A 14,169-nucleotide genomic window follows, 5' to 3' on the forward strand; every position below is an offset into this window, starting at 1 on the left:
CACCACCAACAGGGTCCGGGACTCCAGGCGGATTGCTGAATTTTTTAGGCCGCTGCTAGCAGCGGCCGCTGTAATAATTTTTCGGGTGCGTGTACATGACTGCCTAATTTTTCTGGCTGCACTGCGGGCAGCTGCAACAACAAAAGAAAAGGCATGAACATGCGCCCATTCCCCTTCGTGATCATTACCTTGCCGTGGTGAAGGGGCTTGCGTATCACAATGGAGCAATGACCGGCGCCTAGATGAGTGTCTCGGGGGGCACACCCACGATAATAAGGTCGTTGCCTCATTGTGGTCAGACCAAATTTGATCAGCTGGACAGTCACTGTTCTGTCATTCAGCTACATCAGCCAGGTGACTGACCATATGGGCTGTAAAGCCACCAAAACCTGCACTCTCGCCATGGTGCGCACCAGTCCAGCACGGCCGTCACTACACAAACAGCTGTTTGCGGTGCGTTACACGATGAGTTTGGTGCGTCAGTGTGAAGCAGTACCTTAATTACACTACCTGATTGATGTATACACATGCAAGATGTTTGAAAGCACTTTAGGCCTGTCATTTAACATTCAATGTGATTTCTGCCCTTAAAACGCTGCTTTGCGTCAAATCCAGATTTTTCCCGGGGACTTTTGGCATGTATCCCACTCCGCCATCCCCCCCTCCAGGTGTTAGACCCCTTGAAACATCTTTTCCATCACTTTTGTGGCCAGCATAATTAATTTTTTTTTTCAAAGTTCGCATCCCCATTGAAGTCTATTGCGGTTCGCGAACTTTAACGCGAACCGAACCTTTCGCGAAAGTTCGCGAACCCGGTTCGCGAACCGAAAATCGGAGGTTCGGCCCAACTCTAGTTCTGAATCAGAGGAAGGTAATAAATAATGACTGCTGAAAACTCTCAGACATTCACAGAGAATATCCAGAAATACACGTGTAGAGAGGAAAGCACCAGAGTTGGAGGAATTTCTCAGTTAACACCCAGGAGAATCCTGTGATGCTGCTCTGTGAGAGAACTGCAATAATCTGCTTGTGTCATCAGCCTAGCCACCAGCATCTGACTTGGTTCGTCCTGAGAGGACGATTCCACTTGAGAAGCCTTTAGCAGAGACTGGGGCAGGGCAACAGCAGTCTGCAGCAAATCTAGCAAACAGAGCTTCGCGCAGGATCCTTACCCCACTCAACTCCCCATTCAGCTTCTGTGCCAGCCATCAGCATCTCTGCTCCTGTCTGACAATAGACCTGCACAGCACTATTTCCACACAGCTCCTTCTCTAGCTGTCTCCATGGGATTTTAGCAGCCGTAAATGTGAAGTTTAACACTTTTTCTGTTAATAGCACTGCATTAAGGCAGTAGTGAGGAGAGGACTAGCAGCATCATGGCTATTAACACAGATGCCCAATATGAGAAGGCACTGGAGGAGTCAGGGAACCCTCTTCCTGCGGATGCTCATGAGACTGAGAAACTCCTCACCTCTGCCACTGAGGCTAAAGAAGAGAATGGGATGAAGAAGTCTTTCTCGGTCACCATGTCCAGTGAGAAGTCCATAGGAGACCTGGACCAGAATGGGCATAGCATGCCATACAAGTCAGTGTCTGCAGGGCAGCTGGAGTCAGCGCCCCTCTCCCCCTCCAGAGTCAGCCTGGCCAGGGCATCTTCTACAGCCACCACCACTGCCCAGGACCAAGGGAGGCCCAACGGCTATCTGGTGCTGGCCATCTTCGCCTGCTTATGCCCAGTCTGGCCAGTCAACATAGTGGGATTGGTATTCTCCATCATGGTAAGTGGTGTCCCAGATGGGGATTTCCCTGTACACACCTTGTAAGGTGCTTATAGGGGTAATAAAACATCACTCTGAAATGCATGTATATATATATATATATATATCTGTCTGTGCATGAAATCGTAGGTACGTACCCCTGTCCAAGTAGAAACAGCAGCCACACCCAGCAGAGGGTTGCTTAATTTTAAACAATGACTTTTTGATAATGGTTATTTTTTTTTTTTTTGTTCTAGCTCTGAAAGCATCATGGCTTATATAAAACCTATCCTGACTATTCTAAAGTGATGGAGGGTGAAATCTGATTGGCTGTTATTGACTACTGCACTTTGCATGCCTTGATCATGCTTGCACCTCTGCTATAACTCTTAGGGCTATGGCACTTGAGGGCACTTGATTGAGGGACCACAGTATGTCTTTGTGGCATATTGCTTAAGGCTGGTGCTAATATCTGTCACACTAGAGTCACTTGTCACTACATGGACATATATAGACACAAATTGTCAGATACGGAGTCTTTTGTTTGCTGTGGTTCATACCCTCACCATACACATACAGACAAATCATGGAACTCAATGGGTCATATATGACCACCTTTGAACCCATCAAGCCCGCTACACGTTGCCTGGCTTGGCGGCCGAATGTTCATAGCACAGAGTAGCTATTCTTTTTTTCACGGTTAAGCCTAGCAGACACTTTCAATTATGATTAACCAATCACTGACCAATTATATCACCTCTATGTATTATGAGAGTCAACAGATACTGAATACTATGATCAGATTGTCTAGGTAAACGCTCATACTACATGGAGATGGTAACATTGGTCAGTGATTAGCCAATCATAATTTAAAGTGTGTACCAGGCTTAACTATGGGGCAGTTTGCACCCAAATAAGCCTGGTAGACACATCCAATTTTGATTGGGCAATAATTGGCCAATTTTGCCACTTCCATGTAGTATGAGAGCTCACCTACACAATCTGTGCATACTATTCAAAATCTGGTGCCCTCATGCTACATATAGGTGGTAAAATTGGCCAGTGATTGGCCAATCAAAATTGGATGTGTGTATGCACCACAACTCCATAGATCTTTTCCGACAGGTAGATAAATGTGTATACCAAGCTGCTGTCATGCTTAGATGTCTTCATTAAAGGATCTAGAGAACCTTGCATGATCTTAACAATTAATATTCAGATTGGACGCACTGCTTGTAGAGATTGGGTGTGTATGGCCACTCATACTGAACTCTGTGTGGGGTTAATATATACCATACTGCCTGCTACAAGAATATATGCCATTATTGTAGCATTCTTATCTATTGAACAGTTGCGCCTTCCTGGTATAGGTTGGGTCTGGCACTGTGCCCCTGCTGCTGTGGCTGGTATTGTGTGCTGCTCACTGTAGCATATTACAAATGCTGCCTCTGTTAATGGGATATGGCACGACTAAGACTCCTCCTTTCTGCTTCCCGCATCCAATATTCTTTTCACCATCTCAGCATTTGAAGATTGAGCCTGTGTGTGAGTGGTGTGTGGGGGGAGGTGTTCTTTGACAAGCATGGGGAGATTTATGTCCCATTGTTAGCCACTTTCCTCAGTTTAACCCTTATTCTAGCCACACAAACAGGAACTTCCATTAACAGGGTGTTAGCCTTTAGTGGGACGTCAGCAGTACATACACTGTTAATTCTGTCCAGTAAATGCACTCTCAGCATCCTTTGTTTTCCCATAGAGTAATGATTGTATCAGTTCACTATAATGCACTCTAGGGTATATAGAGTAGTGAAGACAACAGTAGCGCCGGGGAGATTGACACTAATGAGTCTATCGCATGTCCCATGGAAGATTTTTCTCTGGTGCTTCAGCTGAATGAACAGATATTATATAGGCAAGACCCTCACACCAGCGGAGCGTGGAGAGATTGTAAACTTGTATAGGCAAGACCCTCACACTAGCGGAGCGTGGAGAGATTGTAAGCTTGTATAGGCAAGACCCTCACACCAGCGGAGTGTTCAGAGATTGTAAGCTTGCATAGGCAAGACCCTCACACTAGCGGAGCGTGGAGAGATTGTAAGCTTGTATAGGCAAGACCCTCACACCAGCGGAGCGTGGAGAGATTGTAAGCTTGTATAGGCAAGACCCTCACACCAGCGGACTGTGGAGAGATTGTAAGCTTGTATAGGCAAGACCCTCACACCAGCGGAGCGTGGAGAGATTGTAAGCTTGTATAGGCAAGACCCTCACACCAGCGGAGCGTGGAGAGATTGTAAGCTTGCATAGGCAAGACCCTCACACCAGCGGAGTGTGCAGTTGTGTGCGGGAATCACAGCTTTGCTTTGAGGTGAATTCAGGGAGTCGTGACATGATAGCTTAATCCATTCTGCGCAGAAACAGCCTTACTATTGCAATGGATTGTAGAAGTGTATTAAAAAAAAAACTTTAAAGGACAACTGAAGTGAGAAGAATATAAAAGCTGCCATATTTATTTCAATTTAAACAATATCAGTTGCCTTGCAGCCCTGCTGATCTATTTGGCTGCAGTAGTGTCTGAATCATATCAGGAAAAAAAGCATGCAGCTAATCTTGTCAGATCTGACAATAATGTCAGAAACACCTGATCAACTACATGCTTATTCAGGGTCGATGGATAAAAGTATTAGTGGCAGAGGATCAGCAGGATAGCCAGGGAACTGCTATTGCCTAAAAGGAAATATACACTCGCCTAAAGGATTATTAGGAACACCATACTAATACAGTGTTTGACCCCCTTTCGCCTTCATAACTGCCTTAATTCTACGTGGCATTGATTCAACATGGTGCCCAAAGCATTCTTTAGAAATGTTGGCCCATATTGATAGTATAGCATCTTGCAGTTGATGGAGATTTGTAGGATGCACATCCAGGGCACGAAGCTCCCGTTCCATCACATCCCAAAGATGCTCTATTGGTTTGAGATCTGGAGACTGTGGGGGCCATTTTAGTACAGTGAACTCATTGTCATGTTCAAGAAACCAATTTGAAATGATTCAAGCTTTGTGACATGGTGCATTATCCTGCTGGAAGTAGCCATCAGAGGATGGGTACATGGTGGTCATGAAGGGATGAACATGGTCAGAAACAATGCTCAGGTAGCCCGTGGCATTTAAATGATGCCCAATTGGCACTAAGGGGCCTAAAGTGTGCCAAGAAAACATCTCCCACACCATTACACAACCACCACCACCACCAACAAGGCATGATGGATCCATGTTTTCATTCTGTTTACACCAAATTATGACTTTATTGAGACTCATCAGACCAGGCAACATTTTTTCCAGTCTTCAACTGTCCAATTTTGGTGACCTGGTGCAAATTGTAACCTCTTTTTCCTATTTGTAGTGGAGATGAGTGGTACCCGGTGGGGTCTTCTGCTGTTGTAGCCCATTGGCCTCAAGGTTGTGCGTGTCGTGGCTTCACAAATGCTTTGCTGCATACCTCGGTTGTAACGAGTGGTTATTTCAGTCAACGTTGCTCTTCTATCAGCTTGAATCAGTCGGTCCATTTTTGCACACAGGACTGCCGCATACTGGATGTTTTTCCCTTTTCACACTATTCTTTGTAAACCCTAGAAATAGTTGTGTGTGAAAATCCCAGTAACTGAGTAGATTGTGAAATACTCAGACCGGCCCATGTGGCACCAACAACCATGCCACACTCTAAATTGCTTAAATCACCTTTCTTTCCCATTCTGACATTCAGTTTGGCGTTCAGGAGATTGTCTTGACCAGGACCACACCCCTAAATGCATTGAAGCAACTGCCATGTGATTGGTTGATTAGATAATTGCATTAATGAGAAATTGAACAAGTGTTCCTAATAATCCTTTAGGTGAGTGTATGTGGCAGCCTCCTTATCCCTCTCACTTCAGTTGTCCTTTAAATACAAGTTTAAATCTCTTGTATGCGCATTACACACCATACAATTATTTTACATTTATTTTCAATTGAAGAATTACAATCGATTTTTCTGATTATTTGTAACGGTCCAAAATTATGATCAATGGATCACTCACCAGAGTTAAAATTTCCCCATTTATGAAAAAAATGAATGAAAACTATTCAAAAAATGTACAATCTACTCTACACGGTTCAATTTTCATTCAAACTGATCAGAAAAAATACACCAGTCCACCACAGAAAGTACCGTAGATCGGATTTCTTGAATGGATTAAAAAAACAAACTCTCAATTTTGTTTGTACAACCGGCTTTTGTTTATGAACTGCCATAAAATTAGATAATTTTATTGTATGGGGGGGGGGGGGGGGGGAATACTAATCCAAAGGAAACTGCCATGGAGTTTCTCTTGGGTGAGAGCTATTGTATTCCCCTGCAGCAGGAGTCTGCATGCAGTACTTAGTGATAATGCTTTCCGCAGCTAAACTAATACCGAATCTTTATACAGAGCTGGGCAGAGTCCTCAAATACAAAGGCAAGACCAGGGCCACCCTTTCATATGTGGGACCTGTGCAGCTGCAGCAGGAACTATGCATTCAGTCAATAAAGAGAACAGCTAAACGCTTTCATGACTCCCACCCATGATGCCGACCCCCGCAATGTTGGCTGGTCTCGCGCCTCCTCATCGTGCTCTGGGCGTCCGGGAGCATTCTGTGCATGCGCAGTACGCGAAAATCACACGATCAGGTTGCCGAGCATGTGTAGTAGCTGCCGACTGGTGGCAACCAGACAGCTTTGCTGTGGTCGCTGCTGCTAGCCAGAGGGACTCAGACGGACTTGGTGGGCACAGGATGACTCCAGGGGGCTGCAAAGAGCCCCAGGTTAAGTTAAACTCATTTTTGGACCAGCTAACGCCCATAAGCGTCAGCAGGTCTTAAGTGGGTTACCATGGAAACGGCCTTTCCATGTCAGTTCACGGAGGGCGTCTCCGTGAACAGCCGGAGAGCCGCCGATCGCGGCTCGCCGGCAAAATGTAAACACGCGGGGAATAAATCCCCGCTGTTTACATTATACGGCGCTGCTGCGCAGCAGCGCCGTAGGGAAGATTGGCGATCCCCGGCCTCTGATTGGCCGGGGATCGCCGTCATTTGATAGGCCTATCCTTCAATGGACGGATATCCGTCCTGCGCAGCCCATGGAGGGAGAGGGAGGGACGGGAAGTCAGGGAGCGCCGAAAACGCTGCGGAGGGGGGCTTTGAAGAGCCCCCGCAAAGCGCAGCAAGCCGGCGGCGATCAGACCCCCCCGGAGAACATCCCCCTAGTGGGGAAAAAAGGGGGTAAGTCTGATCGCCCTGGCACTTTCCTGATCTGTGCTGCAGGCTGGAGAGTCCACGCAGCACAGATCAGGCAAACCACCCCTGGTCCTTAAGTGGTTAAGTAACCCTTTAAGTATTCTTAGCTTTAGTTTAAATAAAACGTAGTATTATGGGAGGAAACTAATGTTATTCCAGATGGGGGTAGCGTGATAAATGTTTTGGAAAGGGCACAATTAATCCTAAGGTTTCCCCTGTATACAGCCATGCCGGAGCTGGGAAAAAAGGGCGCATGCCGCTAGTGGACAAAAAGGGCGCCGCCATTCACTCCCATAATAAATAGCGTTTAATGGGCGCCGGGTAGGAAAAAAGGGCGCCGGAGCTAAATAAAGTTTATAAACGGCGCCAGGAGCTAAATAAAGTTTACAAACGGCGCCCGGAGCTGTTTAATGATTTATAACTGAACTTGTGGTGATTTACGTTTATAAAATGCACCCGTGCCGAATAACGTTTATGAAAATACTAAACATATTTATCTTATTTAAATAATTAAAACATTATTTAAAGTTTTATCCCTTACTGTTTGTAAAACATTATTATTCACAAAATAAAGCGATCAGTACGTAACGTAAATTGCAAAATATTTTTTTAATCCACAATTAGTAAAACATAATTATCCACATAATAAAGGGGGGTCTTAGGTTTAGGCACCAACAGGGGGGTCTTAGGTTTAGGCACCAACAGGGGGGTCTTAGGTTTAGGCATTAACAGGGGGGTCTTAGGTTTAGGCACCAACAGGGGGGTCTTAGGTTTAGGCATTAACAGGGGGGGTCTTAGGTTTAGGCATTAACAGGGGGGTCTTAGGTTTAGGCACCAAGAGGGGGGTCTAGGGGTTAGGGGTAGGTACAGGGAGGGTTACTTAGGCACCAACAGGGGGGTCTTAGGTTTAGGCACCAACAGGGGGGTCTTAGGTTTAGGCACCAACAGGGGGGTCTTAGGTTTAGGCACCAACAGGGGGGTCTTAGGTTTAGGCACCAACAGGGGGGTCTTAGGTTTAGGCACCAACAGGGGGGTCTTAGGTTTAGGCACCAACAGGGGGGTCTTAGGTTTAGGCACCAACAGGGGGGTCTTAGGTTTAGGCACCAACAGGGGAGTCTAGGGGTTAGGGATAGGTACAGGTAGGGTTCTGTGTAAGAGTAGGCTTAGGTATAGTTTTAGTAAAATTTTAGTAATAATTACTAATGTATTACAACATTTATTACGAACGTAGTTATATTTATATCATCTTTATAAACAATATTTTCAAATTTTATTATAACAACAAACCATAAATGACGGTTATTCACAATAATATACAATTATAACAATTAAACATATATTATTGGTTTTTTTATAAACGTAATTATAAGTTTAACTTTTGAAACAGGGAAGATTAACGTTTTCACAATTTCCGATTTCATAAACATTATTTAATGATTAATAATTTTGTTAAACATTATTTGTAAACGAAATATAGCACACTATATTTATAAACCCTATTAATGATTAATTATTATTTAGAGTTTACACCCCGCGCCCTTTTTGTCCAGGCGCCCTTTTTGTACGTACGCGCCATGCCTGTCTGTGTGTCTCAGTTGCCTGTCTGTGTGTCTCAGCTACACATGCATTTCTGTGTGTCTCAGCTACACATGCCTGTCTGTGTGTCTCAGCTACACATGCCTGTCTGTGTGTCTCAGCTACACTTGCCTGTCTGTGTGCCTCAGCTCACTTGCCTGTCTGTGTGTCTCAGCTACACATGCCTGTCTGTGTGTCTCAGCTACACATGCCTGTCTGTGTGTCTCAGCTACACTTGCCTGTCTGTGTGCCTCAGCTACACATGCCTGTCTGTGTGTCTCAGCTACACATGCCTGTCTGTGTGTCTCAGCTACACCTGCCTGTCTGTGTGCCTCAGCTCACTTGCCTGTCTGTGTGCCTCAGCTCACTTGCCTGTCTGTGTGCCTCAGCTACACATGCCTGTCTGTGTGTCTCAGCTACACCTGCCTGTCTGTGTGCATCTCAGCTACACTTTCCTGTCTGTGTGTCTCAGCTACACCTGCCTGTCTGTGCGTCTTAGCTACACCTGCCTGTCTGTGTGTCTCAGCTACACCTGCCTGTCTGTACGTCACAGCTACACCTGCCTGTCTGTGCGTCTCAGCTACACCTGCCTGTGCGTCTCAGCTACACTCGCCTGTCTGTGCGTTTCAGCTACACTCGTCTGGCTGTGCGTCCTAGCTACACTCGCCTGTGTGTGTGTCGGCGTCTCAGCTACACTCGCCTGTCTGTGCGTCTTAGCTACACTAGCCTGTCTGTGCGTCTCAGCTACACTAGCCTGTCTGTGCGTCTCAGCTACACTAGCCTGTCTGTGCGTCTCAGCTACACCTGCCTGTCTGAGCGTCTCAGCTACGATCGCCTGTCTGTGCATCTCAGCTACGCTCGCCTGTCTGTGCGTCTCAGCTACACTCGCCTGTCTGTGCGTCTCAGCTACGCTCGCCTGTCTGTGTGTCTCAGCTACGCCCGCCTGTCTGTGTGTCTCAGCTACGCCCGCCTGTCTGTGTGTCTCAGCTACGCCCGCCTGTCTGTGTTTCTCAGCTACTCTTGCCTGTCTGTGTGTCTCAGCTACACCTGCCAGTCTGTGTGTCTCAGCTACACTCGCCTGTCTGTGTGTCTCAGCTACTCTTGCCTGTCTGTGTGTCTCAGCTACACTTGCCTGTCTGTGTCTCTCAGCTACACCTGCCTGTCTGTGTGCATCTCAGCTACACTTTCCTGTCTGTGTGTCTCAGCTACACCTGCCTGTCTGTGCGTCACAGCTACACCTGCCTGTCTGTGCGTCACAGCTACACCTGCCTGTCTGTACGTCACAGCTACACCTGCCTGTCTGTGCGTCTCAGCTACACCTGCCTGTGCGTCTCAGCTACACTCGCCTGTCTGCGCATCTCAGCTACACTCGCCTGGCTGTGCGTCCTAACTACACTCGCCTGTGTGTGTGTCGGCGTCTCAGCTACACTCGCCTGTCTGTGCGTCTCAGCTACACTAGCCTGTCTGTGCGTCTCAGCTACACTAGCCTGTCTGTGCGTCTCAGCTACACCTGCCTGTCTGAGTGTCTCAGCTACGCTCGCCTGTCTGTGCGTCTCAGCTACGCTCGCCTGTCTGTGCGTCTCAGCTACGCTCGCCTGTCTGTGCGTCTCAGCTACGCTCGCCTGTCTGTGCGTCTCAGCTACGCTCGCCTGTATGTGCGTCTCAGCTACGCTCGCCTGTCTGTGCGTCTCAGCTACGCTCGCCTGTCTGTGCGTCTCAGCTACGCCTGCCTGTCTGTGCGTCACAGCTACGCCTGCCTGTCTGTGCGTCACAGCTACGCCTGCCTGTCTGTGCGTCTCAGCTACGCCTGCCGGCCTGTGCGTCTCAGCTACGCCTGCCGGCCTGTGCGTCTCAGCTACACTCGCCGTTCTGTGCGTCTCAGCTACACTCGCCTGTCTGTGCGTCTCAGCTACACTACCTGTCTGTGTGTCTCAGCTACACTAGCCTGTCTGTGCGTCTCAGCTACACTACCTGTCTGTGTGTCTCAGCTACACTAGCCTGTCTGTGCGTCTCAGCTACACCTGCCTGTCTTTGTGTCTTAGCTACACTTGCCTGTCTGTGCGTCTCAGCTACACCTGCCTGTCTTTGTGTCTTAGCTACACTAGCCTGTCTGTGCATCTCAGCTACACCTGCCTGTCTTTGTGTCTAAGCTACACTTGCCTGTCTGTGCGTCTCAGCTACGCTCGCCTATCTGTGTGTCTCAGCTACGCTCGCCTGTCTGTGCGTCTCAGCTACACTTGCCTGTCTGTGTGTCGCAGCTACACTTGCCTGTCTGTGTGCCGCAGCTACACTTGCCTGCCTGTGTGTCTCAGCTACACTTGCCTGCCTGTGTGTCTTAGATACACTAGCCTGTCTGTGTGTCTAGGCTACACTTGCCTGTCTGAGTGTCTCAGCTACGCTCGCCTGTCTGTGCGTCTCAGCTACACTTGCCTGTCTGTGTGTCGCAGCTACACTTGCCTGTCTGTGTGCCGCAGCTACACTTGCCTGCCTGTGAGTCTCAGCTACACTTGCCTGCCTGTGTGTCTCAGCTACACTTGCCTGCCTGTGTGTCTTAGATACACTAGCCTGTCTGTGTGTCTAGGCTACACTTGCCTGTCTGAGTGTCTTAGATACACTAGCCTGTCTGTGTGTCTAGGCTACACTTGCCTGTCTGTGTATCTCAGCTACACTTGCCTGTCTGTCTGTTCCTCTATCAGCATCAAGTACAATTTCAAATGCACGCTGCTCTGCAAAGGGGGTCCACTGAAATCATTTGATGATAAGTACACAGCGATTCCTGCCCCTCCAAGACAAACATTAATTATACAGTAATATTCTGCAGAAGTGACAGCAGTTGCAAAGTGATGCCTACAGTAAGTGGGTATATATACGTTTATTTACTATTCAGAAGCTAAGCTTGGTCTAGGAATTATGTGTAGAGGGGAACACCCCGGTAACAGTACAGAATGGCATTTTGTGTAATATATGGAGAGGTCACATGGCTGTGACTGGTTAAGCAGCACAGAGGTCCCTTCCTGCACCTGGAGGGGGGAAACGGCCTTTAATGCCCTCGTAAAACACTGCTATTGATTGCCAGATAGATGTGGATCAATACACGGCTCTGGGATTCACATCAGGGCTCTAGACTTCAGCTGCATTTCCACATCCATTCACTTCTACCACTGGTATGAAAAAAAAAATGTATCTACGGTATACAGAGCCCATCTGGATAGGTGAACTATCACTCTATATATATTGCATCAGCTGCAAAGTCTAAGCTGCCTTTTGGATTTTCACTGAAGACATTAGCAATGTTTGTGGCACGTTGTGCGTATCCTCAGTGCCATAAAACATTCATTATATCCCATTTTATATAACAAGAGAGAAGAGGCAGGGTGCTCGTCAGCTTACGCTGGCCTGATTTTTTTGTCCAGTAGAACGCAGAATCGAATTGGCCATTCAACAGAAGATCGTACAACATGTACAAATTTATTCTGTAACATAAGTGCAAACTGCAGTGATTATGTACTCAATGGAGGAAGTCTCTGGCCACAAGCATTAAAGGGCAACTAAAGTGAGAGGTATATGAAGGCTGTCGAATTTATTTCCTTTGACGCAATACCAGTTGCCTGGCTGTCCTGCTGATCTATTTGGCTGCAGTAGTGTCTGAATCACATCAGAAACAAGCTTGCAGCTAATCTTGTCAGACTTGACAATAATGGGAGATACATCTTATCTGCTGCATGCTTGTTCAGGGCAGGGCCGTGGAGTCGGTACAAACATCATCCGACTCCAACTCTGACTCCTCAGTTTATGAAACCACCGACTCTGACTCCAGGTACCCAAAATGACTCCGACTCCTCGACTCCGACTCCTTGGTGTAATACTCACCAGGACAGTGAATTATGTACAAAAATCATCCGACTCCCGACTCCTCCATTTATGAAAACACCGACTCCAACTCAGACTCCGGGTACCCAAAATTGCTCCAACTCTTCGACTCCGACTCCAACTCCATAGCCCTGGTTCATGGTCTGTGGATAAAAGTATTAGAGGCAGAGGATCAGCAGGATAGTCAGGCAACTGGTATAGTTTAAAAGTAAATAAATATAGCAGCCTCCATATCCCTCATTCTTAAGTTGTCCTTTAACCCTCCTGGCGGTATGAAAAATTCCGCCAGGAGGCAGCGCGGCAGTTTTTTCTTTTGTTAAATCATGTAGCGATAGCCGCTGCTCAGCGGCATCCCCCCGCCCGCTTCGATCAGGAAATCCTGTTCAAAGAACGGGATTTCCTGGAGGGCTTCCATGGCGACGGGGCGGGATGACGTCACCGACGTCAGCGACGTCGTGACGTCATTGGGAGTCCCGATCCACCCCTCGGCACTGCCTGGCACTGATTGGCCAGGCAGCACTCGGGGTCTGGGGGCGGATCGCGGCGATTGGGCGCGGGGCGGCGGCGATCGGTGTGCTGGCGCAGCTATCAAAGTGCTAGCTGCGTCCAGCAAAAAAAAAATTAAGAAAATCTGCCGAGCAGGGCCGGAGAAAACCTCCTGCGCGGCTTACCCCGAACTACGTTCGGGGTTACCGCCAGGAAGGTTAAGGTGGTCATACATTATTTGATTTTCCATTAAGCCATCACCTGTATTGGATGATCGACAACAGTATGGTTGATCAAAAGCCGATCGACTAGCGGGTCAAATACGGCAAGTGAGATTTTATCCAATTCTCTTTCGCTATTGATCTGAACGATGTAGTGTCTCCATGCTCTGAAACCAAAAATCAATTCTGTCTTGATCGAAATCATATCATGAGTATCCGATTCCTTCATGATTCTTCATCCTGCCTTGTCGAGCAAATTGGTTGATTCAACCACATTGCCAATTTCCATCGATCGAGCAGAAAAGAACATAATGAATTCTCCCCAGACCCAAGAAAATTACCAAATCAAATGGTTGATTGAGCAGGAAAATCAAGCATTGGGCACCTTTACGGTCTAATTGTACAACCTTTGCACAGACAACTGTGTTGTGTGACGATCTACATATTCAGCCAAATCTGAATTGAAGTATAAAGTAAACTTATCATGCCTAAACTGAGTTTAGGCATGATAAAGGGCTTTTCACCAGCGTGCTAACTGTTAGCACCGCTTTGTGAATCAGGCCCTAAAGGTGGCCATACACTGGCCCGATTCCCGGCCGTTTCGACAGCAGATTCGATCCTGGGATCGAATCTGCTGCCAATCGTTCGCGGTAAACGCCGCCGACGATCCGATTTCCTCCCGAAATCGGATCGGTCCGTCGATCGCGCCGGGCGGGAAATTACCCTCGATCGCCCGCGGGTAAAGTGCGCGTCGCTACCGGCGGCCGATCCGATGAAAAATACATTACCTGATGCGGGCTCCCGGGCGTCTTCTCCGCATCTTCTCAGCGCTGCACCCGCTCCATCCCGGCGCTTCCTGTGTCACTGCAGTGACCCAGGAAGTTCAAATAGAGGGCGCTCTATTTGAACTTCCTGGTCACGGAGTGACACAGAAAGCGCCGAGATGGAGCA

The 14,169-nt window shown here is 47.6% G+C and overlaps 1 protein-coding gene across 1 annotated transcript in view; it reads left to right on the forward strand.

Moving 5' to 3' along the window:
• Positions 1-1,103: 1,103 nt before the first annotated feature.
• The window catches only part of TRARG1 (trafficking regulator of GLUT4 (SLC2A4) 1), a 97,530-nt gene continuing 84,464 nt past the window's right edge, over positions 1,104-14,169 (forward strand). Inside the window, exon 1 of the mRNA XM_068266015.1 lies at positions 1,104-1,778. Within this exon, the coding sequence (XP_068122116.1) occupies positions 1,377-1,778 (402 nt within the window). The 5' untranslated portion in view covers positions 1,104-1,376. The remainder of the gene's footprint in view (positions 1,779-14,169) is intronic.

Source organism: Hyperolius riggenbachi, chromosome 2 (assembly GCF_040937935.1).
Source record: "Hyperolius riggenbachi isolate aHypRig1 chromosome 2, aHypRig1.pri, whole genome shotgun sequence".
In the NCBI taxonomy this organism is placed as follows: domain Eukaryota; kingdom Metazoa; phylum Chordata; class Amphibia; order Anura; family Hyperoliidae; genus Hyperolius; species Hyperolius riggenbachi.